This window comes from Crocodylus siamensis, chromosome 1 (assembly GCF_052110815.1).
Source record: "Crocodylus siamensis isolate JL-2025a chromosome 1, ASM5211081v1, whole genome shotgun sequence".
Taxonomy (NCBI): Eukaryota; Metazoa; Chordata; order Crocodylia; family Crocodylidae; genus Crocodylus; species Crocodylus siamensis.
The window spans coordinates 37,139,773-37,167,762 of NC_143395.1; the positions used below are offsets into that span (position 1 = coordinate 37,139,773).

Below are 27,990 nucleotides of genomic sequence, written 5' to 3' on the forward strand. Positions count from 1 at the left end.
CAGAATACAGAGAACGTAAAGGGTCCTCCTCCTCTCAGTGAGTCTGATGTTTACAAATGGTCATAGAAAAATTACTTCTGGGTAAAAGGGATGGAGTGGTAACTGGTGTCAGCTTATCCGTGGTAACTGCTTGTGTGTTTGCCCTTACCTGTCATAACAGGAGTTAAACCATGTCAACTTAGTCCTCAATGAAAGTGAAGTAAGCCACCATGGTTTAGATTCTATCTACTGTAGCTGTTGTAGGACAGGTGATACATGGTAAATACACACCACCTTTTACCCCCAGATGTCTTTAACCTTGTGTGTTCCCGTGCCAAAAAGAGTTCAGCAATAATAGAAAATGATGACAGGAAACTTAAAGTTTTCTTTTAGCTTTACCAAACAATGGGAGAAAATATGAGAGTGATTTTTCTCTCACACACTCCAGTTTTAGAAGGATGAAACCTCCAGTAAAGTTACTCTAGATTTACACTGTGCAACTGGAAACTTGTATTCAAAAGCCCCAGTCAGAATCTGGAGCTGGGATTTTAATTCTGAAGCTCCAGTTTCCTTTAATAGCTTCTCTCAGCAGCTATGCACCTATCTATGCACCCTGTAGAGTTCCCAGAAACCATCATGCTCTGATTTCTAATTCTTGAGTCTCTCATAGCGCTGAACCATTCTAGATGGGGAGGGAGCTAGTGTGACAATGACTGTGCACCTGTGTATGTTGTGTGTGCACTAAAGAACCTGTGTACTCTGTTGCACTCTAATTCATCACAACTTTGTCATCATTTTTTAAAACAGAGATATTAAATATATATGAGTGATTGCTTTCCCATGTATATAGAGGAGGACACTGGGACATCTCTTTATAAGAAAGTCAAATATTACAAAATCAGACAGGCACACAGGCATTTTTTAGCCCACCTTTGAACATTAATGGCTAAATTTGTTTTCTGAGATTTGCATACCTTTCCCATTGAATCCAGTAGGAACTATGTTCAAGTCTCAGAGGACAATTTTTAGACTTCAGTTTGTACATTTATGATGTTATAGCATGTGCATTTGAGATTTAACTACTTACTATGCCTGTTGGCTGCGGAATGTGACCTCTTTACATTATCAAAAGCTTTAAAGTGTAAATTATCCTAGTTTCAAAATCCTACTTTTTGTCAGTTTTTTTCTTAAACCATTACAATTCATCCCTCTCTGGGAAATTTCATATTACAGTTACCATCATCTTTTAAAGCTACTGCTTTAAAATCCTCTGCAGTTGGTGCTATTGCAGGCAATGGGACATCTGGCACTACTTTGGCTGTATGTGCTGGATGAGAAAAACAACAGATCAATCAATGCAAGTTGTTTTATGACACTAATATTTTAGCATGCACAAGAATTCTGTGACTGTGCAACATAATTTTATTGGTTTCATTACCATGAGACATGAAGGACACTGCTGTGCTCCTGAATGAAAGATATGATTTTCATTTCTTTGGTCAATAATAAAAGTGATTATTCCTAAGAAGAAAAATGTCAGCTAAAATAACAAAAGCTACATTCCTGTGGTGTTAAGAAGCACATTGCATTAAAATATGGTTCAAACTCACACAAAGATTATCTCTGTAGTTCTGCAAAAGCCACTAAGATTTTTGATTAATTTATACTTAAAAAATGAAGGATATATAAATTGAACCTCATCAGGGGCTGATGGAACTGACACTAGTCTTTAGAAGCTACATTCTAAATACTGCGCTGGTGATGTGAACGTGCATAAACGTGTAATAAAAAAAATTAAGGAATATTAGTCCTCATGCTCAGGATATAAGCTAATTGCCAGGAAGCATTCTGCCTGCCACCCATAGCAAAGTAAAAGGTCTAGGTATATTACATTAGTTTTATAGAAGCTTATAAAACATCTGGAAATTAACCCTATTCAGGACATAATGCTGGTCTTTTCCAGGTGGGCAATTTTAATTTATTTATGCAATTTATTCCTCGTACACATTGAGGAATGCATCCTTACAAGGTAGCTGTGAAATATAGGGATCCTATGTTTAAAGAAGGGGAACTCAATCATGGAGAGACTGCAGCTTGTCCAAGCTTACAGAAGAAGTCTCGTGGCACAATCAGAATCTGAAACTAAATTTCCTGGGTCCCAATCAAGGTCTTTTACTGTGAGGCAATCTTTTCTCCTTGAAATCTCCACTAGTACATCTTTTTCCCAACCTCTTTTAGACTTGGGAAAGTCTCCTCTCCATTGTTTATAGTATATGTTACTTTATTCCTTTACCAACAAAAAACACTGGAAAAATAGTTAAGTTAGAAAAGTTACTTTCTTTTTCCAGCTAAAACATATCAAAGTTTGCTAGGTATTTTCAGAGTTCAGTCTAGAATCGCAGAATAGTTTGAAATTGAAAAAATACAAATTTTCTAGCAAGAGAGAAAATACTGTTTAAATTAATATCTTCTTTTAAATGATGCATTAGGTGTTTTGGGGAGTATAAATCATGTATGATTTCAGAGTAAAACCACAACCTCTCTTTCCCCCAAAAATATGTTTTTAAGCATACCTTCTTTTAAATATAGTTTCTTGTAATATTTGAAAACTAGATGTAAGAATTTACAACATCTTAAGGATTTGGGGACTACAGTATATATTTTTTGTTGTCTTCTCCTTGATTCCCAGTTTCTATGCAGTCTGATTAGAGGATCTACTTACTAGTTACAGTTATGTGCAGACCACATGAGCAAAGTCTCCATGGAAACCATCTAGTTTGTGCTTGTATTTAATTGAAGTTGTCCATTACCTCTCCAAATGAAATTTAATTCAAATGCATATGCCAGACATTTCTTAAATTGTACGTAATGCTTTATCTGTTACTGAACTGACTAGATTTTTAGTAGGCTGTATTTTAACAAAGCAAGTTTATTTAACAAGATTAAATATAGGCACAACTGCTATGTTTCTATAATTTTTTTAACATTTTCTGCTTTTCTTTTCAATACCTTACACTATGCCATGCCTCCCACTCCTGTAAAATCAGGGTGTTTCATGACCAGAACAAATATTTGTGAGCGTCTGTATTACTCTTTGCAGTCATATTGGTTAATCTGAATTAATTGGAAATAAATTAATTTACATTACAACACAGCCAAAAATTGTAGACTAGAAAAATCCAATAAAGCAAAAGTGTGTGCATTTGTTAAATACAGGTTAAATTCATAGTAATTGCAGTTGTGTTTACATTGTTAGTTGAATGAAACATATTACATAACTGATAATTTGCTTGTATAATATTGATTTAAAAATAGCAGTTGCCAAGTTCAGACATATGTGGGTCTCTCTATTAAAATGTCAGTTGTGTCTATTAATGTGAGCTCACTGGAAATCAGATAACTCAATAGTTTAGAGAAACTTACTCTGTGATTATGTTTCTGCCCTGAAAATGTGGATATCATTTTTATTTCACAGTTGGCCATGCAGTGGGAGACAGGAAATACCTCCCAACTTCAGCTCCATACGTATAAGATAGGGTATGACAAAGAATACTGTGGGCAACTGTGCAGATGATAGAACTTTCTAGTTGCTGTATCAAGAAAAAAGTGATGAATAAGGCAAAAGAGGGTGGAAAGCAAATAAATAAGAAAGTAAGGCTATTTTATATAGGTATATAGCCCTAATTGCTGCACTTCATAATCATTAATGTGTTTATCCTCATAACACCTTGTGAGGTAGGGACATGCTATTATCCCCTTTTACTGAGGTTGTAAAATTAAAGAATCTGTCCTCGGTCACAAAGAAGCCCGGATGAATAAGAGAATAGAAATAATAAACTTGCTTAGAAATGCAGACTTCAAAAGATTCTGAATTGAGTTAAAGAAAATGACCAGGAAATTGGCAACAACAATTAAATATTAAATCAACAAAAGAAAAAGTATGAAGTATTTAAGGCACAGCTGGAGAAATTACAAAGAGAACACTTTCCAGAATAATGAAAGAAAAAGAAAAAAAGAAAACCAAAAAGGGCAACCAAAGTCAATATGACTAAACAGACATGGAAAGAGCAGCACGAACAGTAAAGAAAAGACATTTATGAATACAAAGAAACTAGAAGTGTGGAAAAGGAGTGGGGAAATGAGACAAGCAAAAAAATGTTAAAAGAAAATTAGAGAAGGGAAAACCCCCGAAATGGTAAATGATAATAAATAGTTAAGATAACAAGGGCTCCATACCCACCCCTGCCTTTGTACATGTAGGATGGTACAGATTAGGGACTTGCAACCTTTGTAAGTCATGGGTTGAAACCACCTGGCTCCAGTCTAAGGGGCTGAGTGGCTTCTGCTCATGTCATCAACAAGGGGGCTAGACAGCTGGGACCTGTGCTGAAGTCAGCACCACTTTTCCCAGCCCCTCTACCCCTGGCTGGGGTGTGAGTGAGGCTTCCACCTAGAGGGCAGCTGTGTCCATGATGCTGCTGCTTCCTCCTCTGCCAACTGCAGTGCAGGCACAGCTAGAAGCTACACAGTCCCAGCTCAGTTCCCCACCAGCTGAAAGTTTCACCTGTGTTGTAATCAGGGAGAAGTGGTGGCAATGCAGCTTCCAGCTACCCAGCCCCAGTGCAGCTCTTCACTACCTCACTCCAGCGTGGTGCAGGCAGGGACAAAGCCTTTCAGCTCCGCAGGCCAGATCCAATGAGGGCCAGATTCAGCCTGTGGGCTACATGTTCCTGACCCCTGGTATAGATAAAAGGAGCAATGGAACCATGCAATGATGAGTACAGAACTTACAGCCAGGAAAACTGGAAAATCTAAGTTATTAAATAGCTCCTTTGTTTCTGTCTTTACAGGGGAAGAGGGTGGCGATCTGCTCAAGTTGGGGATCAGTTTTCCAGGGACGCCAGAGGAGGAGCTAGGTACAGATGTTATCTTTCAGATAACTTACACTAAATAAGGTTAGAGTTACTTAAAGTAGACAAAGCATTAGGTATGGGTAACATGTAACCAATCGTTCTGAAGGAACTAGGCAGGAAAATGTATTTTTTTTCTGAGTTCTCTAAAGTCCATTACAATTTTTGAAAGGTGGTAAAAACTGTCTTTTTAAAAGACTAAAAAGTAAAATAAAACAGAAAATGTAGAATCACTGAGTGAAATCTTGGCACCCAGAAGTCAATGGGAAAATATCTATCACCTTAATGCATCTGCACTTTTCCCTATTGAGTTGTGAAAAGTGAGTTTCTGTTCTTAAAATTAAGTATGAAAATTTCACCATTTCATTTGAAACTAACCAAAATTTTGTGGTATGTAGATTTTTATAAGATGGTTATTTTAGGATCATACATTTGCTAAATGAATTTCTTCATGTTTTCTATGCAAAGCCCCCTTTTTTTCAAAAAGGCGCTATTTTTTTCAGAAAAAAAGAATACTACATCTGGGTAAAAAAAGTTACCAGATGTGCAAGAAGTTTTATTTTTTGTTTTATTTTGTTTAGCTTCTGATTTTGTGAGGATTATTAAGCTCTCTTCTCTATACCACTGAATTATTCATAAATTAGAAGCGAGGCCTTGATCACTATCTTATGTAAAAACTGTTAGCTTTATGTGCAAGGATTCATGGTAGGAAATACCTTGAAATGGGATTCAAGATGCTTTTTTATGGGCTAGCGTTTTTTAATGCTCACCCTGCTTTTATTGAAGTCAAAGGGAGCTTTGTATGTATTTGTAACACAAGAGGAGCGTATTCATGCTTTCAGGGGTGGCCTTCAACCCCAAATCTTTCTCTACAGTGCACTGTTTGACCACTGAGAACCAGCTGAGGGACCAGAACATTGATTCAAGTTACCTCAGCATCACCTGTCTGTCTCATCTAGTCCTTGCCAGTTTTATCAGAAAAGATTATGCCAATTTAAGAATCACACCTTTGTTTGGCTTATACAAGAAAGCCATAGGCCCTTGCTCCTGTAGGAGTGACCAGCACCTATACTCAAATACTCTGAAATCACAATTACTACAGAGACAATGAGTAAAGTATAAGAAATAGCAAAATGTTTTTTAACATAAACAAGAGAATTGTAAGAATCAATAACTGCATAATGAAAGCAGAGATATGGTATAAAACAAAACTATAAGAACTATGGGTTGATCTTACCTTAGCTTTCTCTCTTGATTAGAATGTAGCTGTTGGCTTCAGAATCAAAGTTCCCGGAAGTAAACCTGGTAGTTTATGCTGCCCAGCCTTCTCCAGCTAGGGAAATAAATCACCCAATACCCCAATGAGAAAAGCTTACTCCCAAAGCAGTTCTTAAATTCTCATACATATCAGCTCATCTGCATGTTTCAGTTGAATTATTGGGGAGCATATACTATGCATATAACTTCCTGCCCTGGATGTCTGTTTGACAGATCAGTCATCTTTCCTGATCCGCTTATGACTAGGAAATATTTATGTTCTTTCAGTCATAAATATTACTACTCCTATATTCTTAGCTATCCATTATCAGAGATACAGATTCTCACTTCTTATATGATGAGATTACAGATACCAGTCTCAGACAAAACTGTTTCCAGGTCTTGGCTTTGCTATAATCTCACCCTTTTAAATGTAAATCTCCATTGTCTGTTTGAAGATGAATCTGGGGTCATGTAGTGTCCAACCTTTGGCAAGCTAACATGCACAGCCACCTCACATGAATTGTCAGTGGTTGCTTTCTCTTAACTGACCAGGCATTGTCTCTCAGGTGTGAACATTATTGTCTGGTGAGTAACACTTAATCCTTACCATATTTTGTAATCCCAGAAGCATCTGCCATAACAATAAGAAAATATGAATAAGAGGATAAAATGAAGATACTATGATACAAGCATTCTTCAGACTTTCAGAAGAAATATTATGTGTATTGCTGGTTATGACAATATATAAAGATATTTTCTTATAGTCCAAGTGCAAAGAGCCAGAGCTCCCTATTCTTCTAGACAGAAGAATCACTTGTGAAGAGGTGAGCTTCTCTGAGCTTCAGCCTCAGGAGCTTCCTATGAATTTTTCTTTCTTGCACTTGTTTACTTGCAAAAAAAATCCCAAAACAAAGGTATGGATCTGCAGCCTTATCCTACAAATCCCAGAAATTGTTATACTTAAGAGGCATCCTTATGCCATAATCTATCATCATTAGACTAGCATTAGAAAATGTGAAAAATACTATAGAATATCTGGCAACATTTCTGGTTCATTAGTATATTAACAAAGCCAAGACATCACAGAATGTGGGGGCTGTATCCTTCTCTCAGACTTGCGTGTCTGTCTTCCATATCCAAATGAATGTTACAACCCCCAGTTATTAGATTTTTCTCCTTCCCTCCAATTCAATGCCTTTGGAGAAAAGACTTGATTCCACTTCTCAGATGAGTAGCCTAACCAGTAGATTCTATAGTTAATCTCTTTCTGCTCCAATGATTAAACAAGTATTTATACAAAATGGAAAAGATCTGACATGGGATATTGAGGGGCCCACCCCAGAATAATAGCTTGGTGATAGGGTACTTCCCTGAGAAGTGGCATCAAGTCTTAGTATCAGATAAAGGATGGATGGAACCCTGGTCAAACCATGATTTGAGCCATGCCTCAGGAAAATTCTTGCTTTTAGGGATATTGTGAGGCATAATTAACGTTTGCATAGTATTTCACAAATGAGCACATTGTATAAGTACTAGACAGTATTATTAATATGGTAATTCACTGTATAAGGTGAAAGAAGCTATCAAGGGCCAGAAATGAGATGAAGTCTGGTGTTGTATTGATTCTGCAGAAGAGTTCATCAGTTAATGCAGCCAAAAAACTTATCGAATTCTTTAAAAAAACCCTTACCCAAGGGCTTGTACCTACTGTATTCAGCAGAATAATATTTCAGAGTTTCTCCTTTAGCATTTGTTTAATGGAGATCAACATGAAAAGCACTTTCAGAATTATGTGATTTGGTATCCAATATTCCTCTAACATCTATCATTCTCATTGTTTTCATTGTGTGTATGGTTTGAGAGGGAATATTATCAAGAAGGCTGGGCACAAGAGTATTTGTCATGATGTCTGGCATGCTGTATGACAGGGATGGGCAATTATTTTGGGCAGAAGGCCACTTACCAAGTTTTGGCAAGCTATGAAAGACCACATGGGTAGGCCCAGCCCTTGACAGGTACCCCGCCCCCCGATTGCCATCTTGTGACTGGAAGTCCTGTCCCCTAAGTGTCCCTAAAGTCCCCTAAAGGAAGACCTTTGCCACCAGAGGTCCCTCCTCTTGCTCCCAGAAGAACTCCTTTCATTAAGGGGTTTTGCCATCTTGGAACCAGAAAAATACCAAACTGTATTCTAAAAAGTGAACACCTAAAACATCCATTAATTTGACTTCAAAAAATATTTTTGTCCTGGTTTACATGTGTTTGTGTAGTGTACATACAGGCGATTGTATATAATAGCTTAAAATGAAGTCTTACATTTGTACACTTCTGTGTATAGGCTTGTTGGGAGCTGTGGGTGTGTGAGGTGTGGTTGTGTTTGTGGGGATAGATAGGTGTGGGAGTGTGGGGGGTGATGGAGCATGTGTGGATATGTGGAGCGTGGGTGAGTTTGGGGTTTGTGGGGAAAGTGACTGGGATGCATGAGGGGGTGTGGATGTGGGGTCTGCCTGTGTGGCAGTGTGATGGGGATATGGGTGCATGTGTATGGTGGGGTATGCATGTGGGACTCACCCTATGCACACACATACACACACACACATGCACACACACACACGGTACTGGTGCAGCCCCATGCTCCCTGGTTGAGTGATGCAGCTGGGAGACACATGGTGGTGGAACAGTGCAGGGGCAGGGAAATGGCTGGAGGTGAGGCGGGGCTGAGCTGCTGCATTCCTGCTGAGGCTCCCCCCTGTGTCCTACTGCCCCTGGTTCCTGTGATCTTTGACAGGCAGCCAGGAGCAGATAAATATTTTCTAAATTTTTAGGGGCCCTGCAGGCTAGATAAAATGGCCTTGCAGGCCAGATCCAGCCCACAGGCCATTTTTGCCCACTCCTGCTCTATGATCTCTTGATTTATAAAACTGAGTTATTAAACCTTGACAATATATAATAATTTAAGAACTATGATGAAATGTTATATGCTAGTGCATGATTTCAGTAATGTGGGACTGGACCTGTATATAGTATTAGGGAAAGAGATAAGTATGAAGCTACTCTTTACTGTTCAAACTGTAAAATTCTGTGGGCAGGGTCCTCATTTCTGTCACGTCTGTAATAGTGCTATTCACTCTGGGCATCAAAGAAAGCATAGTAGAAAGTCTAAAGAGATAAAGGGGAATGTACCGTATTGAAAGGGATCCTCTTTGAAGAAATACAGTTATTTGTGTCTTACTATCATTTTACTATTCAATGTGCAACAATTTATGATAAGTTGTATAAAGTTGTTTTGATAAATTAAATGTTATAAATAGGAAGCAAGGAAAGAAAATAAGGATAAAACTATGAATGAATTAGGAAATGAAACCTTGATCCTTCAATCATTATGTCACTCTAGGGACATTTTCTGAGCACCTGACAGTCATTAATAGATTTTAAATTCTATAAAATACTAAATACTACTAAATATAAATACTACTAAAAAGTAGTATCCCCATTTTACAGGCTTTTGCAAGGTCATTTAGAAGTCTGAGCCTGAAATGTGAATCAAGCTCTCATGTCATGACCTTGCACTGGCCTAAACACTGGACCATCATCATTCCTTCTAATATTCCATGATAATAGGCCATTAGGGTATGTACAGAAATTACACTTAGATTGAACTATGTAGGGTTAGGCACATCTCAGTGCCAAACAATTGGGGAGTTTAGATCGGACAAAAAATGGCCCGCCTGATCTCAGTTCAGCTAAGGAAGTGTACTGAGTAGATTAGACTAGCCGTGTACATGTTTAGAGTATAGCTCAGGGGCTGTACTCTTCCTAAACTTCCCCCAAAACCATCCCATTTTCAGCCCTCCACCCCCCCCATCCACTCTGAACACCTGCCAAACCCTCCACTCACTGACCCCCTCCCTATCCCATCTGACCCTCCCCTCTATCCTTACTTAGACTGCATACCTGGTTCAGCTGACAGCACCAGCAAACATGTGCACAAGTGGGGGCACAGTCTACTATCACGTGGCATACTTTAAGTCATGTGGTCATAAAAAGGGTCCCACAAATGTGTTCATGTGCCCTTAGATTATCTATAATTGAATTGGAGTTCACAGGGTTCCAAATAGGCACAAAGGCCTTAAAAATAAGTTGCAGTAATGGTACTTAAAAAAAATATCCTGAACTATAAACAGAAATTGCATTTGTCCCAGGAGAAGGGCTTTTGTCCCTGGAACCTGCAGGTGTTCACATCCATTGCCCCACTTCAAGAATCTGTGAAATATGCTAGACAAAATGTGTTATCACCTTTCCTTCAGGACAATGCTATGCATTGTTTATAAGCTAATCATAGCTCATTTAATTTTTTATGGTTAGGAACCTCCTGAATTTGTGATTTTTGCTATTTGTGCATGCCCCATGAAAAAGTGTGGGGACCATGAAAAGGTGCAAAATCAGTAAGCAGAGGGGTAAAAAAGCTGGAAAAACAGAAAAATCTTACAAGCCCTACAGTCCTGAAGTATGGGGTGCAGGAAAGCTGGGGGATAGGGGATAGAGCAGGGGTGTCCAACCTTTTTGAATATGGGGCTGGATCACGAACTTCTTATCACCCAGTGGGCCAGCAAGCCGTATTCAAAGACCTTACAGGAAGTGGTATCACATCAGGAAGTGATGTCACATGACCTTTTACACCAATGAAGTTGCGGAAAGTGACAATGAAATGGCTCTGGAAATGTGGTTTAAAATCCAAAATAAAAACAATATAAAAACTAATCAAAGCAACAAAATATGGGCATTTTTGAGAATAATCTTCAAGAAGATTTACTTTTATTGAATTAATAACTTGTTAGTAACACATCTTTAACAAGTAGTAACAAGTTGAACCCTCTATCCCACATAAAGAAAAATAGAAGCAAACACAATCCAAACACTGGACAGTATTTTTACAAAGATTTTTACCTGCTTCAAATTTACGCTGGAGCCCAGATCATTCATGCTCTATTCTTGAACATAATGTTCAGTCTTAAACAAGCGTACAGCACAGTTATCCAGTGAGGTTCATAACTGGGGACATTCTGTTACAACAGGAGCTATCCAGGCAGAAAAAGAGACAGGTGGCAATACAACTGTTGTCAAGTCTCAAGAAGACAAGCATGCTCCAATCCACACTGTAAGTGTACAAAAACAGTGTAAAAACAATGTGTACAAATATACTCCTATTAACTTTCTGAAAACTACAAAGAACACTGATTTCTTTAGTGTGATACCTGGCATTGTTTTTGCTTGCACAAGTTATCAATATCTGCTGGCACACTTGATGTGGTGATGCAGAGTATTCCAGATAAATGTCCATCTGTCAAAAGTGATCTTGATTTTGTTTTTATGTTCTTCATTCTTGAAAAAAGCTGTTCACAGCAATACGTGCTGCCAAACAGTGCAATGAACCAAAGGGCATGATTCAATAGATTTGGGAAAGAGTGCCATGTAATGTATTGACTATAAAATGTCAGTAGGTCATGTTTGCAAAAGCTCTCTTCAAGGCACTGTTATTTTGGATGTCAGTTAGTTCCATTTGGAATGTGTGAGGAGCATCGGTGACATCCGTTCCAAATGGATCTGCAAACAGCTTCAACTCATCGCGGTGTTCCCTGAAATCTGCAAATCTTTGTTTGAATTCATCCAGCAGGCGGCCAATCAGTGCAGAATACTTGTCATGGTTCACAGTCTCAGCACATCTTATTAATACTGTTGTGAAATGGGTGACATTCTTTTTATTCAACTGTTTCTGAAACAATTCCAGCTTATGAATGAAGGATTGGATGTGTTCATACAGTCCGTTGATCAATTGATCCTTCCCTTGTAGTCTTATATTCAAATCTGCAAGATACTTGGTGATGTCAACTAGGAATGTCAAGTCATTCAGCCATGCATCATCATCCATGAAGCTAACATCTTTCCCTTTGTTTGTCATGAAGGTTTTAATTTCATCAAGCAGTGACCAGAATCTGGCTAGTGTGGCTGCCCTGCTGAGCCATTGAACTTGGCAGAAGTAAATAACGTCTCATCATGGTCTGATCCTATCTCAGCAAGAAATGTTTGAAACTATCTATGATTAAGCCCCTTTGACCTTATGAAGTTGACTGTCAAAACAACCTTTTCCATCACATGTTTCATCTGCAGGGGCTTTGCACACAGTTGTTCCTGGTGAATGATGCAGTGATGTGTGATGACATCCTGAGGCACTGACTTGACCAGTAAACTGAAAAATCCATTGTGCTTGCCTACCATCGTAGGGGCTCCATCAGTTGTTAGACCACAGAGTTTGTCCTCTGGAAGATTGAATTTCAACAAGACACATTTCACTTAATTGAAAATGTCCTGTCCTGTTGTTTTGCCTTTCATTGGACATAAGTCGAGCAGTTCCTCAGCAACATGGAATTGTTTGTTTACTACTTGTACAAAGATTGCCAGTTCAGCTGTATCATTCACATCTGTGCTTTCATCAACCCTCAAGCTGTAAAACTGACAGGCACTGAGTTTTTTCATCAGTGAATCTTCAATGTTTGATGCCATGTTGTCTACTCTTCTAAAAGCTGTCTGGTGTGAAAGGCTGATATTCTCCACCATTGACTGTTTATCAGGGAACGCCTCAGATGTAAATATGCCCAAGCAATCTTTCACAAATTCTCCATCAGGCAATGGTTTCCCTCTCTTAGCCATTGCCTCGGATATCAAGAAACTGATCTTGGTTGCTTGCTCAGAATTCTGCCTTGCAGCTTTGAAAAAGGATGGTTGCCCATCCATGGTCTGTTTTAGAGAGTTCACCCTATCAATTCTAATCTGACCCACCAGGCTGTCAAATTTCTTTGCATGTTTTGTACAATAATGTCGCTTCACATTGTACTCCTTGCAGACAGCTACTTTCTCTTGGCAAATCAGACAGAGGATGTTCCCGTTTTGTTCAACAACAAAAAAATCAGTGGTCCAACTATCCTTGAAAACTCGACGTTCAGCATCAATTTTTCATTTCCTCTGATTCGCCATTTTTTGAGCGTAGCGTAGGCCCTGTAGCTAATAGAGCCAAAATTAATTTTAGTCATAGAAAAACTAGTTTGGCAGAGACAGGTGAAGTTAAAAAAAAAACCTCACCAGTTCAAAATCACTATTGTATTACTATGATACTGTGGTATCAATATGAACCCCCACCCATCAGGTATAGTCATAATATGTAAGGTACAGCCTGACATGTGCAGGTGCTGCCATCATATGCCAAGTGCAACCTCAAATGCTGCTGGGGAGCCAGGTCAGGACTTAACCCACTCCTTAACCTACATCCTGAATTTTGATTTCAACCAAGCTAGAACTCTGCCAGCCTGCAGAGAGCTCTTTGCAAAACAGCAAAATCCACGGGTTTCTCCAGGAAAATGAGAGATCCACAGTTTCCTCTGGCAAAGGGTAATGTTCATGATTTTCTCCATTTTTCCTTGGGAAACGGAAAACCCAGATCCCTGCTCATCAGTCAGTGTTTCAATAGGACAACCTGTTTCAATCTATCAAACCCTGTTCCTGTTTACAGAGAGAGTTCCCTCCAAATACTGTCCACAGGGCCCTTAGGCTGCCAGCCTCCAACATTTTCCTCTCCCTCCCAGCATGCTTAAGGTCTCACTGACTTTCCTAACCAAGGTGGATGTATTTTGAAAAGCTCTCTTCTCAGTACAAGGGGGCTAGACAGAAAACAGGGAAGGACAGTAGACAGCTTGGCTAGGGACAGATATTCAAAAAGCCCAAGGCAGAATTAATCTAAGTTATGTGGTTTTCTGTAAGCAGCACAATTTACATTGATAGCCAAAAGAACACATATTTGCCCCTTGGTTGGGGGGCAAATCTTAGACCTGGTTCTGCCATTTTTACCTCAGTCTATGCGTGCCAAACTTCTGTTCTGTTATGAGTTTAAACTGTTTTATTATGCTGATCTTCTGTTCTTTTATGGGCATACACTAGTTTCCAATCACTTACACTGGTAAGAGTGTAATGTCTGTACCTGTATCATTTAAAAAAAAATTAACAAAAATAACCTAGACTATTTATACATAGGGTGACCATATATCCTGGATTGGCTGAGACAGTCCCAGATTTTATAGGCTGTCTCAGTGTCCCAGCTACTGGAAAAATTTAAGCAAAAGTACCAGATTGGTGGAAATCTGGGAGCCGGGGCTGTGTGTGCATGTGTGCATGCATGTGCATGTTTGTGCGCTTCCAAGCACATGTGTGTCACAGCACACAGCACCAAACTATTGGGATGTGCTGGGAAGCATGGTACTTTTGTCACTGGAGCAAGGGTTGTGGGCTGGGGTGGGGACTGGGGTGCTGGCCAGACTGGGGATGCTGCATGTGCTCTGTCTGCCCTGCTCTTACTCATGGCTCTGGCCCCACTCTGGCACCTGCTGCTGAATCCTGGCTGTGTGCTGCTGGGCTAAGTCAAAGCCAGCCACATTGCAGCTCCATGTGGAGAGCCCAGTCTGCCCTGGCCACATCCTGCCCTAAGCGGAGAGGGGAGTGTGAGGCTGGGGCTAGCTGCTCCTGCCCAGCCAGGGACTCATGCCCAGGATGCAGCTGCAGGTGTCAGGATGGGACAGGATGGGACAGAGGTGTGAGTCAGACAGAACCCATGCAGAGGCCCCAGTCTCCAGCACCCCAGTCTGCAGCCCTGGCTGTGGTGAGAAAGACACTGTGCTCCTGACAGCTGTTCTGGCTCTGCTCACTGCCACACACTTCAGCGTGCATGCATGTGTGTATGTGCACGTGTGTGTGCATGTGTGACCTCCCTTGTATCTCTCCATCCTGGATGTCCCAGTCCGAGGGACAAAAGCAGCCTCTGGGCCGGGCTGCTTCTGCCTCCTGCCCAGCCCAGCTCTGGCAACCACGTACCACGCAGCCCCGGCCTGGCCCGGAAGCACCCCCAGCTCCACACAGGAACTTACCCCCTGCCTCCACCTACCACACATGTGGGCAGGGTGCGGGCCTTGTGGCAGCTCCCCCAACAGCGTGCTGGGGGCAAGGGGCGGACCCAGAGAAGAAGTTGCACACCCTGACCCCAGCTTGTCCAATCGGGCGCAGCTGGGACAGCCCCACACCACGCAGCCCTCAGGGCAGCGGTGACGGGACGCGGCTCACTGATGATCCCGGCCCCACAGGGGTAAGCAGCTCCCCTCCCCTCGCTGCCAGCTGGGGCTTGCAGGCCGGCCCTGTCCGTCTCGCCTCGCCTCGCCACTGCCCTGCTGCCACCGCCACTGCCACCATGGAGTGCGGAGCAGGCATCAGGACTCCTCACCTGTCCCAAGCGAGGGACCTTGGGCCAAATAAAATGGCTTGGCAGGCCGCATGGTGGCCTGTGGGCTGTATGTTGGACAAGCCTGGTGACAGAGGGAGCAAATCAGGCTGAGCCCCTGACAGACTCAGTCCAGGAGCCAGGCAAGAGCCCGCCATGGAATCCAGGAAGTGTTTGTCACTGGCTTTTAAAGTGCCCACAGGCATGCTCCTGCAGTGTGCATGCTCATTTCTGCCTGAGAAAGAGCGTAAATAAACTCCAAGATGTCTTCTAAGACCACCAAATATGTTTCAGTGGTGGACCATACAAGACAGTATCCTGCACATGCGCAAGGCTTTCTCCAATGTGCTCCAAGGAATGTTGCCCAATGCTACCTGCAATGCCCACATTTTGTCCCTAGTAAGTGACATCTGGTGTACACTGTTCCCTGAGGTGGGTAGACTGGTGTCTTCTTTCAGGAAAGCCTTCAAGCACTGTCCAGGTCATAAGGTCAGGTACAGGGAGTCCATCGCTGATCAAAGTGGGGACTCACATGGCACTGTGCTACTGCCATCAGAGCCTGTGCTCATGTGGTGGAATGCTTGGTTCAGTGCAGTCCATTACCATGCCAAGCACATGCAGTACTACCAGCAGTTTGTGAGTGAGGAGCTGGAAATCACACCTAGCACATCGTGCATGATCAAGCCCCTCATGATCTTTTAGGGCAAGACAACATTGAAGATCAAGTGATATCTGTGGCTGACAGTGCCACCTGGTTCATGGAGCTCCTGACCTGGTTTGAAGTCCAGCAGGCTATGATCCACCACGCACACAACAAGGTGATGGATTTGATAAGCTGGGTCAAAGACAGGGTATCACAAGAACTGTCAAGCTGTCACCATGAAAACCAGTGCAGAAGGGACCTGTTCCAGGCAATGTGAAACTGACTCAATACTATAAGTAAGACTCATCACTGCCACTACAGTAGGCAGCTGGCTGCCCCCTTCCTTAGTGCCATTCTCATTTTAGACCCCAACTTGGTGTCTTTGCTGAGTTTTGACCCTCAGCTACTGAAACTAATCCTGAGGGAAAGAGCATAACAATGAATGTGCTGCTTACTTGAACTTTGTCAAAGAGTGCCAGATACCCGTGTCCATGCCTGTGTTCTGGGAATCTGTCTGTGACTGGTTTCCACGTCTTTATGCCCTGGCAGGAAGCTGCCTCACCATTCCAGTGAGCTTGGTGGATGCTGAATGAATCATCTTAGCATATGAACAAGTGTTCACCCCATAAAGACAGAGAATCTCTCCAGCCACTGTGACTGTGTGCAGCATGCTCTCATTAAATACATAGTATGAACTGCCTGCTTTAAGGTTAGCATTCAGTTTCAGTAAACTTCTTTTTTATAATGTCCTTACTAAAGTATATATAGTTGGTATTATAGTTGCCTCTATGGGTCACATTCAGAAGAATGTGAAATCAACAGTCGAGTCAAACAGGGCAGTGTCTTAGCTCTCACACTTTCGTGGGATTTTCTTCACTATCCTACTCTAATATGCCTTCAGTGGCTTTTCAGAAGGAGCATCCCTTTGGACCAGATCCACTGGGAAGCTCTTTACCTTCTCTCATCTCAAACCAAAAGTGAAACCTTGAAAAGTTCTCTGTGAAATGCTCTTTGTCAATGACACAACAATTGTTAGTCATTCAGAAGCAGGACTGCAAAGTCTCAGGGATCACTTACTTGGGATCCGCCACCTTGCAAAATCTTGGCTTGGAAGCCAAAATTAATGCTTGCATTGGAAAGGCAAGCAATGCCATGGCTAAACTTCAAAAGAGAGTTTGTCACTCTATCGACAACGATGTTCATCTACAGTGCTGGCATACTTAGCTTTCTGGCAGCGAAATGTGGACTGTAGGAAGGACGAAAACTGAACAATTTTCATTTTCAATGTCTCTGCCATATCCTGAGCATAACGTGGCATGGCAAAATCTCCACCTTCACTGTTCTGGAATGGGCCAAGACACCCAGTATGTTTGTGCAACTGAGGCAAAGATGTCTCCATTGGTTAGGACATGTGAATTGTATGAGTGATGGTTGAATCCCCAAGGATATACTCTATGGTGAGCTGGCCACTGGCAAGCATCAACCTGGATCGCCCAAACTCCATTATGTTGATGTCTGAAAAACCTTTGTGAGCTGCACATCAATGGCCAAGACTAGGAATCAATCACTTCAGACCTCTGTGAGTAGAAAGCTGCTATGAAGCAGGGCCTATGTCGCTTTGAGATGGAGAAGGTCAATGATGAAATAGAGAAGAGGAGTCAGAGGCAGACAAGGCAAGATGGTACTCAGCATGCCAGCACAAGCTCAACCGAGTTTGTATGTGCAGTTTTCTGGAGGTCCTGCTTGTCACACATTGGACTCCTCAGTCACTCAAGAACCTGTGGTGGTACCCAGTAACCCACCAAAGGTTCAATCTCCATATCTCCCAAGACCGATGTCTGCCAATGATGAGTTGGCATTAGTTAACATTCATATTGTGCATTGTATAGCTTTATTTTCATAAGTAACTTGTTTAGAGTTTAAGTGCTTAGATGGCATTATTTAATAAAGTGTATATAGTTGGTATTAGTAAAGTATATGTCATTGGTATTAGTTAATAAAGTGTATGTAGTTAGTATTTGTTACAATTCATGGTATCCATTACCTTATTTTAATAAGATATTTCATTTTAGAGCTTAATTAAGTACTTAGCTTAAGTAAGTAAGAGCTTCCACATGCTTAATTCCTAATTGGTATTTTAATAAGCAAACCCTGTTTTGGAGCCATCTGGTAATCTGTGAGGAGAGGCAGGACGTCTGGAGCCCTCTGGCCAATCAGAGGCATGGGCGGGAGGCAGGGGCCCATTGCACTCAGACAATGAACAAGGCACTGGGCCCTGTGCTTGGACTGTAAAATTGGTGAGCAGCTACCTCAAATTCAGTAGGTCCCTAAATATCGGTCATTAGACTATGCACCTGTCAGGCTGTGTGCTGTATCTAGCCCCCTACTGGCAGAAGGGCAGCAATGCAGCTTAGAAGGCTATATGTGTAAACAGGCTGTTTCTGTTTTGATCTGAATCAAATCACAGGACAGTCAGTCCCCAGTCAAATGAAGCATCTGTTTATAAGCCTTACATATTTACTTGATTCATTACCTTAATATCTGAGGGCATATTTATGCAACTCAATGCATTGTGCAAAGATACGTGAACTAGCTAAGGTTTGAAAAGCAGTATAGCTATGTTTAATGTGACTCTCCTGCCAGGCTAATTAACTCTGCTTAGAAGCCTGGGGGAGCAAATTGATTAAGCAGCTATATTCCTTCCACTACCCAGACAAAATTGTATTATATCATGTATACATACCCTTAGATTCTTACAGTCTCTTTTTTTTGCTAGTACCCTGTGAGGTCAGAAAGTGATCCTGAGGTAGATGTTTAAATAGATGGTGTCCAAATACTTCTTTCCATTTCTGTATTATATGTTTACTCATGCACGTGGAAAAATGGCAAAACAAAAATTTTCTGTTATTATTCAATCATATTTTTAAGTAAATCAACTTTTAGACCTTCAGGTTTCCTGTCCACAAATATGCAAAATGTTCCTGCAAGGAATGGCCATAAACACTGAGAATTTTAATGAAATCCTGAGTAAAAATTGTAGAAAACAGAAGTTTGAATGTAAAATTGTATGTATTCATGTTAAAAGATATTGGTTTAATCAAGGACAGAACCATAACAACATGAATTATAGTTATTTGTGAGTGAAACTGACTGCTCATGAGCTATTTGCCAAACAAGAGTTATTTGTAGAAATTATGAAGCTCATAATTTCAAATACCTTTGAGAAAATGCTTTTCAGACCAATGTCTGTTCCCAAACAGGAAAAAACATAACATTAATCAACTAAATGTTCTATTATGAATTATTCATTCATTTCTACTATTGAATTTAAAGGGTTTTATTTATTGATTTATTTTCCAAAAAAGTAACATCTTTTCAAACCAAGTGATGTATTGCCTTCATACCTGGCTTATTAGATAAAAGGTTTACTAATTGAACTGAACATGAAATGTTTCTTTCTCACCTGACAAAGTTTTAGAGATTTTAAAATAATTAGTTCTGCAACTAGAGAATGAAAATCAAGAGCTTTCAAAGTGTGGCATTTTTTTCCCCTTTCTTTTTTTAGATTTATTTATTTATTTTTAGGTAGAGCTAGAGCTAGGGACTAGGAGTGTGCGAAAAATGTTGTATTTGATTTGGATTCAGATTCAGCCTGAATGCGAGACAGTGATTCAATTCGTGATTCAGCTGAATACAAATCTGAAGATTCGATGCTGATTTAGAGAATTAGCATTTCAACCATAGACACAGCTTTAAATTTTTTTATACATACCTTGAGGTACCAGGCATGGCTCATGAACACTGCAATGCTGGGGCAGATGGAGTGTCCCACAGGAGTACTGAGTGGCCCCCCCCGTGCTCGGAAGCGGACCCAGAAGTGGACCAGAAGTACTTCCGGCCCACTTCTGGGTCTGCTGCCGAGTGCATTGGGGGGGCCCTGCCTCAGTGATTGGGTGCACCCCCAGACTCAGGAGGCACCAGTCACTGAGCTGGGGGCATGTGGGAGGTTGCCCCTACACACTTCCCATTGGACCCTGAAGCAGACTGGAAGTGCTTCTGGTCCACTTCTGGGTCTGCTGCTGAGTATGCTACGGGACCCCACCACACTCCTGTGGGATGCTCCATCTTCCTCAGCATCGCAGCATCCATGAGCCGGCTGGTACCTTGAGGTATACAGAAAAAACATTTAAAGCTGTGTCTATATCCAAATCAGTGAATATTTCCAAATATCTCCAAATCAATTTGGAGGTTTCTGATTGATTCAGAGAGATTAAAGGATCTCCTGATTCAATTCAGATTCAGAGATTTAGCCACCGAATCGAGTTGAATCTCTGCCGAATTGAACCAGGGACCAAGGCTTTGCACAGCCCTACTAGGGACAAACATTCAAAAAAGCCTGGGCCTGAATTGATTCAATCTGTGCGGGTTAGTCTAACCTGGCTAGACTAAATTAGTTTGTAACTGAACAGACATCCCAGACATGCAGGCACATACCTGCAGTGGCTCAGGCTAGAAGCCAGGGAGCATTAGAGCAGCCTTCCCTTCCCTTCCCTTCCAAAGTGCTGAGCTGAGGGGAATGTGGCCAGGCCCTGGCAGGGGAGGCTATGATTAGGGAGGAGTTGTTCTCCCCTCCCGCCCATGACCAGCCCAGCAGGAAATTGATAACCCAGTGTTTATAACTCCTAATTCAGTGTTTATCACCCCATTAAGAAAAAAACAGAGAATCATTACAAGCTACCTGTTGATTCTGCCTTTGTCCCATCTGCTACAGCATGGACTATAGCCAGCATGTGGTCTGCTAGCTAATACACACACACCTCTCAGCAAGGCATAGGGAAGTGGGGAATTCCTGCTTAGCAGGGAGTGGTGAGAGGGAGCGGGGAGCAGCCTGCAGTCTACCAGAGCTACAGCCAGGGAACTCAGGGGAGGGGGCAGCTCTGCTGTGGAGCAGAGAGCCCAGCCCAGAAAGCATGCCAGGATTTCTGGGGGAGTCTGATTTAGCTTAAACCAACAAGGAGTCTGGGACAGAAATTGCATAAACTGGTTGGCCCAAATTAGTTAAATCTGATACTACACATGCATCCAAGTTTATTTCAAACCAGTTTCAGCCACTTTCAGACTGGTTTATATGCATTGAACATCTGCTTTATTGCAGATTTAATCAGTTTCTGATTGCTTAAACTGGCTTATGTGTAATGTCTGTCTCTAGCTCAGGGGTTGGCAACATTTTACAAATAGCAGTAATGAAGCTTTTCTCCAAGGAGGGCTACTGCTTGCGACTCAGCTGCTTCCCTTGATGTTCCTGTTTGCTGCTTTATGCTGCTGATTTACCTCCCCTCTACCATCAGACTCTGGTTCTGATTAAAGTTTTACAGGCTATATCTGGCCCATGGGCAATAGGTTTTCAATCCCTAGATTAGATCATTCACTTAGGTTGTACAAAAATGGCAATGCAAGAGCTTGAACCTTCTTCTCCTGTATGCCATATTAGTGACTTTCCCAGGTGCTAGATCTCTCTATCCAGCCTAATGTATATTTAAATATTTATGGATCATGGAACAGCTCCAACATGAAACAGTAAGAGAGAGACAGACAGACAGATTCAATGGGTTCAGTTGCACTCGCAACTTTCATTTTAGAACATACTGGAAGGATACAGGACACATTTCTTAAATGTATCCCATGGTAAACACGTAACATGCTTAGATTTCAAATTGTATTCCCATAAAAAACTCTCCGTATTCAGACGTGCTCCCGAGTGCTTTCCTCCAGTATCTACCCTAACATAGCAATGCATAGGGTGTCTCCATACTATGACATTTTGTACTGGTGCATGTGTTGTTCCTGGGTTCAGCAGAAGAGCTGCAGTCTGTTTTAAGAAACAGGTTAGCCTTTAATGCAATAACTGAAGGTGAGGGATAAAACTGGGAAAAATAAGTACTTGGAGTACAAGTACATGTTCCTAAGTAGGTGTTCACAGCAGTTCCTTACAACAAATTACCTTGGTGCAAACCTTTTAAAGGACCAGAACCCTTACAGTGCAAACTGTATGGCAGATGTAACTGACCAAGATAAATTTCACAAAATACCAGTTCAATATTGCACTGGTGCATTCTATTGCCACCAGTGTATTGACCACATTGTCTCATATGCAACTTATTTCAGAATAAGACATGCACCTTGTTTTTGAAAGACAGAATGAAAAAAATATCTTTCCTTGTAGTAACTGAGTAGCATCAACTATAAAACCAAGCCTGCTCACTGTTTTGCTCCCTGTGGAACGTATTCAAACTTTACTTTCCCTTTCACCAAGTAAGTGGCAGAAATCTCTCTTACCATATATCCTCACATTTAATACACACTCTAGCAGCTAGTTTATGGAGGAAAAGTATGTGTTGTATGCAAGAAAATACAGTAATCACTGGTGCAAATATCGTTTTACAAATTAAAACCTAATAAAGGGTTTCAAAACCTCACTTGGATCTCAGTTGTTCTGTTTAAGATTTTTAAATTAGGAGTTTCTCATCCAAATTCTATGCCCTTGGCAGCAGTTTGTGGTCTAAGACAACTTCATCTTTATCACTAATCAGACTGTGGCACAATTAGGTCACAAACTGCCAAATGCCCTTGTCACTGGGCTTGACATTGACATGAAGGACTTATATAGCCAGTGCTGCCCATGGCTGGAGCCCATGACTGAGGCTCTTGATTGCTATAGAGGAGAGCTCAGTTACACTAGAGCTAGAGAAGGCACTGGGAATTTGTATTGCTTCACATACACCCAGAACAGACTTGTCAGGCAGATAAAAGAGAGCAAGACAGAAAGCGAGCACCTGTGATTTCAAAAAATGATTATGACTGTAAAGGCGAGAACAATTTTCCACAATTTTCCACCTGCTACCATGGCCAACTGCCTGGATGGGAGCCCTGTCACAGGTTTTTCCATGCAGCCTGTCATAATGTAAAGAAGAAGAAATCTCTGTAGTCTTAGCAGGTGGAGTGGAACAGAAAAACACTACATGAGATGGTAGTAGCAAAAAATGAGTGAATGATGGCTTTTTTCTGTTCATTGGCATTTGTATTTAGTTTGGTCCCAACATTATTTTTTAAATATTTGGTAAACTTAAAACTTTAAAACGGTTTGAGTCAAACAAAATATTTGTCTCAACAAAAATCAAAATGTTGTCGTCTAACTTTGATCATTTTCAAATTATTGTTCTTTTAAAAATAAGATTAAAGGGAATTTTGAAGAAAATATGTTGTCTTTTACCAGTACAACATATATAATATGTTTCAGAATCTTTTTACAAAATGAACGTTTCTTCACAATCAAGATAAATTCATAAAATGTTCCAGTATAGCCAAATCTCCATTTTTTCCCAAAAAAAGTTTTGTAGAAAAATTAATTGTCTAAATGAACAAGCAGCATTTTATGCAATCTTAAAACAAATTAATAACTTGTAAAAATGAAGAAGATACTATTCTGTACCACACATATTTACTATTAGTACTAAATCAAACAGTTATCAGAATCAGTTGATTGTGTGGACAGCTTCTTTATGATGCTGTCTGGAATCATCATGCCCTTTATAGACACATAAACAAGACTAGGTATTGCTTACACATTTCCTAAGACACTATCGCATTATACACATCTGCAAGCAGAAGGATAAAATGTAAAATAGCAAAAAAATCAATTATTATAGCTAGGTGGAAATTAACTGCAAACTTTGGAAACTCTTTTTCTTTAGGAAAAGAAATTCAGAGCTCTTTATCATGGTTACACAGAGGCAATTCCTATATTAATCAGAATTTACTCCAGTTAGTGATGAATATCATTATGTTTAAAAAAAAACAACCCTTTACTCCAGTAAGGGTCTCTCTGCTCCCTTTCTGTTAGGAAATATACCGGTATGTCTTAACACTGTAGGGCTAGGGACAGACTTTCAGAATGCCTGAGCCTGAATTTACTCAATCTTTTTAGGTTAGCCTAACTGGTTTGAAATTGGACAGACGTTCTCTCTGGACTGAGGAAATTCAGTCACATGTCTGCAGTAGCCCAGGCTAGAATCTGGGGGGTACTAGAGCAGCCCTCCCTTCTCTTCCACAGGGAGCTGAGCTGACGGGGGTGTGGCTGGGCCCCTGCGGGACTCTGTCATTAGGCAGGTCTGCCTGCATGGTCCCAGGCTTTTCCCAGTTGGCTCCTCAAGGGGTGGGAGTGCTGCCAGCCCCCTGCCCTGGGCTAGCACTCTGAAGCAAGGCTGGAGGGAAGCTGATCTGAGGGGCATGGCCAGGCTCCTGGCAGGCTGCTAAGTATGATTGGGGAGGGGCTTAACCCCCCACCCTGGCCTGCAGGGACCCCAGCCAGGGTGTGCCTGGAGGGGGAGGGGGGAAGCAGCCCTTGCCAGGCTTGTTCCTGATGCCAGGCACTGACCCAGGCAGCACCTCAGGCGAAGCGGGGCAGGGATGGGGATTAAAGTCTCCTGTCTCCCCTCTCAAGCATAGGAACAGAGAGCCCAGAAAGGGTCTGCCTGCCTTTCTGCCCTGCTCGCCACTTGCCCAGCATGCCAGCCAGGATAGCCCTGCCATCCACCTGGGGCTGGGGCTCGGAGCCTGGGCACTGCTGAGAGTGAACATGGAAGGGCCAGCCCAGGCTGGGTCATGGGGGCAGGGCCGTTTCTAACTGGCTGCAGCTTGGATTGGGGCTACAGGAGCTGTGTGGTAGTATTGCTCCCGGCTCCCTGTGCTTAGCCTGGGCAGGGCTGTCATGGAGCTGCAGCTGGCTGGGAAAGGCCCAGTAGGGCTGGTGGGGACAGGGTCCTTCCCAGCTGGCTGCAGCTCCATGACAGCCCAGCCCAGCCCAGCAGCATGGGCAGCCCAGCTCAGAGACACTGGCAGGCCCAGAGCCTGGCAGCCACAGGGGCTCATATGCCAGCAGCCGCCACTGTGCCCCTTGTCCTGTGTAGCACCCCGCTGGCGGCAGCCGCACCACAAGCTAGGTGCTGGCTGGGGCTGGCAGGGCTGTTCTGCCTCCCTCACCTCCAGTTGCCACTGCCTTTGCTGCTCTGCCCCTGCCACACTGCTGTGGGTGGGCAGGCAGGAAGCTTCAGCCCGGTGGCTTTGGCGCAGCACATGGAGCTCTGGTTCCAGCTCCTGGACACCTTCCGTATGTTCTGCCTGCCTGGTGTGATGAGCAGTCCCTGCGGGCAGGCGGGCAGGTGGAAGGCATTTTGGAGCCAGAGCCAGATCTCCATGCATTGGGCAGAAGCCACCAGGCTGAAGCTTCCCCACCCCCACCACCTGGAATGGCTCAGCAGAGGTAGGACAGGAGGAGGAGGATCCACTGGAGGTGAGGGGAGCACAGCAGCACTGGGAACCGTCACACCAGAAGCATGCCGGGATACTGGGGGACTCTGATTTAACTTAAACCAGGAAGGGGTCTGCAACAGAAGTTCTATCAACTGATTTGACTGCAGTCAGTTAAGTCTGATACTACATTCAACCAAGTTTAACTTAAACCAATTTTGGCCATTTTGAAACTAGTATATGTGCACTGAACTTATGCTTTGTTACAGGTTTAAACCAGTTTCTGATCACTTCAGCTGGTTTATGTGTAACTTCTGTCCTGAGCTATAGACAGCTAGAGATATTTGTCAAGTAATTCCTTTTTATTTTAAGACCTTACTCATAAACCCTTGAAAAAAATGCAGATAAAATCTCAGAACACACTTTTCTAGGAATTGTGACTAAACCGTATTTAAAAAATTTCTTTGGACTCCTATATGTTCAAAACAGCCCAAAATGTATTTTGATGTGCTAAAATATTTAAGAGCCAATAAAAATAAATTGTATTTCCTTGTAGCCAACCTCTGTCTTAGAGTTTAGTCCTAAAGAGGATCAAAATGTCTGAAAAGAGAATCCACCATCTATAAAATTTGTATATGTTAAAAAAATTAACTATTTCTATTACCATCTTCTAATGCTCAAAAGGTTGAAGTGGTTGTAGCCATAATGGTCCAGGAAATGTCAGAGAGGTCAGGCTCTTTTGTGGTATCTTTTATTGGGCCAACAATATAGGAAACTTTGGGGCTTGAAGTACTCTTCTTCATTCCCTGAGACCTGAGAAGGGCACCTGATTCCTGAAAGCTTTTCCAGCAGTTCTCCCAATGGTACAGTTGGTCCAATAAAAGATATCATAAAAAGCCTTACCTTACGCTCAAAACACACTGTAATGTAAAGTTTCAAAGAACAAAGGAGAATCATTGTGATTACACTCTTTCTGTTAGTCACATTCTGCTCAATTGTATTGTGGTCTAAGCATAGTCTGTGAAGGACAGAGACATAACACAGCAGCTTTGGCACATGTGACATCGGAACGCTCAGCTACAAGCTGCATTAGCTATTTTTGTCCCTACTCCCCAACAAGACAGTGCCTGCAGCTGCTTCCTTGATTCCCTCTCCCCACTTACACTATTCATAAAGGAGTTGATGTTGACTGAAGTGTATTTTAAAGACTATATAGATTAGTGGTCCCCAGTCCAATGCTCACATGCAATATGTTAATGAGTACATCTACACATGCACTTTACTACAGAGCTGACAAATTAGCTCTGCAGCAAAGCGTCACTCTCTATACAAGTGCCAGTATTACAGTGCAGTAGATTAATTAACTCTGCTATAAAATAGTACCACTGGGGACGGTATTGTATTACAGCAGAGTAATTAAGCGTGACAAAATGCACATGCATACAGTGACACCGGCTGGTTGGGACACAAGGATGCAAAAGTGCAGGGGCTTCCTGCCACCCAGTCCCATACTTTTGCACCCTTGTGACCCAGCCAGCCCCTCCACCTGATGCTTGCACCCAAAGCATGTGGCTGAGCCCCCCCAGACTCCCTACAAGCCTAGGGCTGCTCTAGCCCAGCTCCATCTGCTGTGGTCCCAGGCACATGTGAAGATGCCGTGCCCAGAAGCAGCTGACCCCAGCGTGAACTGCACCAGAGTTTATCCCTGCAAATTAATTGAACATGTGGATGTGCCCAATAAAACACACTATTGTAGCTCCATAACCCAAGAAATTCACATTTTTATACTGATCTTGACGAGGAATTGCCTGTAGCACATTACTTGCTTGTGTCTTACTTACCAGCCAACAAAGGTGGGGTATCACTGAATGTGTATGGAGGTGTGTGAAATATATGTATTATGGTCTTTTCATTATATTGCATAATGAGGCCACTGATATGTATAATTATACAGATATCTCCAAGACATGACTAAGAAAGCTGAGTGACAGGCTTTATCAGAGCTTGTAATGGTTACCTGTATTGCATTCTAGGTAGTTGTCCCCATTCTTTTTGAATGAATATTTCTTCTCTACTTTTTAAATAAAAAAGTAATTTATTATTTGTATTATTCTAATACAAATTAAATTGGATTCATGTTGTACTTGCAGTTTTACTTAGGAAGAGAGACAGTAAGTGATCTGAAGTATGCAATATAGAATTCTGCCAGTGGGTGTTGATAAAGGAGGAATTATTCAACTCACAGATGGTGAACTGAAGCACGCACAGATTAGTGTTCAGACTAAGAATTTGTAGACACCAATTCATATTCATACCAGTGGAATTCAAGTGCTCAAATACCATTAAAAATCTCGACTAATTTAATTGCTGAAGATTATGCAAGGTCTATATCAGTGTCAGAAGCTGGATCCAGATCTTTTTGAGTCCTGCTTCAGTACCTGAAGATGACCATCCATTATACTCTGGAAATCTGTTATGGATATAAGACTCAATAGATTTAGGATTGATGAGCCATTTTCAGCCAATGAGACCTTTATATGTGCATAAACAGCACATCCCAACTGGGATCCAGATCTCAG

General features: G+C 41.8%; 1 protein-coding gene across 1 annotated transcript in view; it reads left to right on the forward strand.

Moving 5' to 3' along the window:
• DLGAP2 (DLG associated protein 2) overlaps positions 1–27,990 on the forward strand; it is an 803,365-nt gene that overhangs the window by 601,651 nt on the left and 173,724 nt on the right. The window contains exon 5 of the mRNA XM_090033149.1: positions 4,830–4,895. Within this exon, the coding sequence (XP_089889275.1) occupies positions 4,830–4,895 (66 nt within the window). The remainder of the gene's footprint in view (positions 1–4,829; positions 4,896–27,990) is intronic.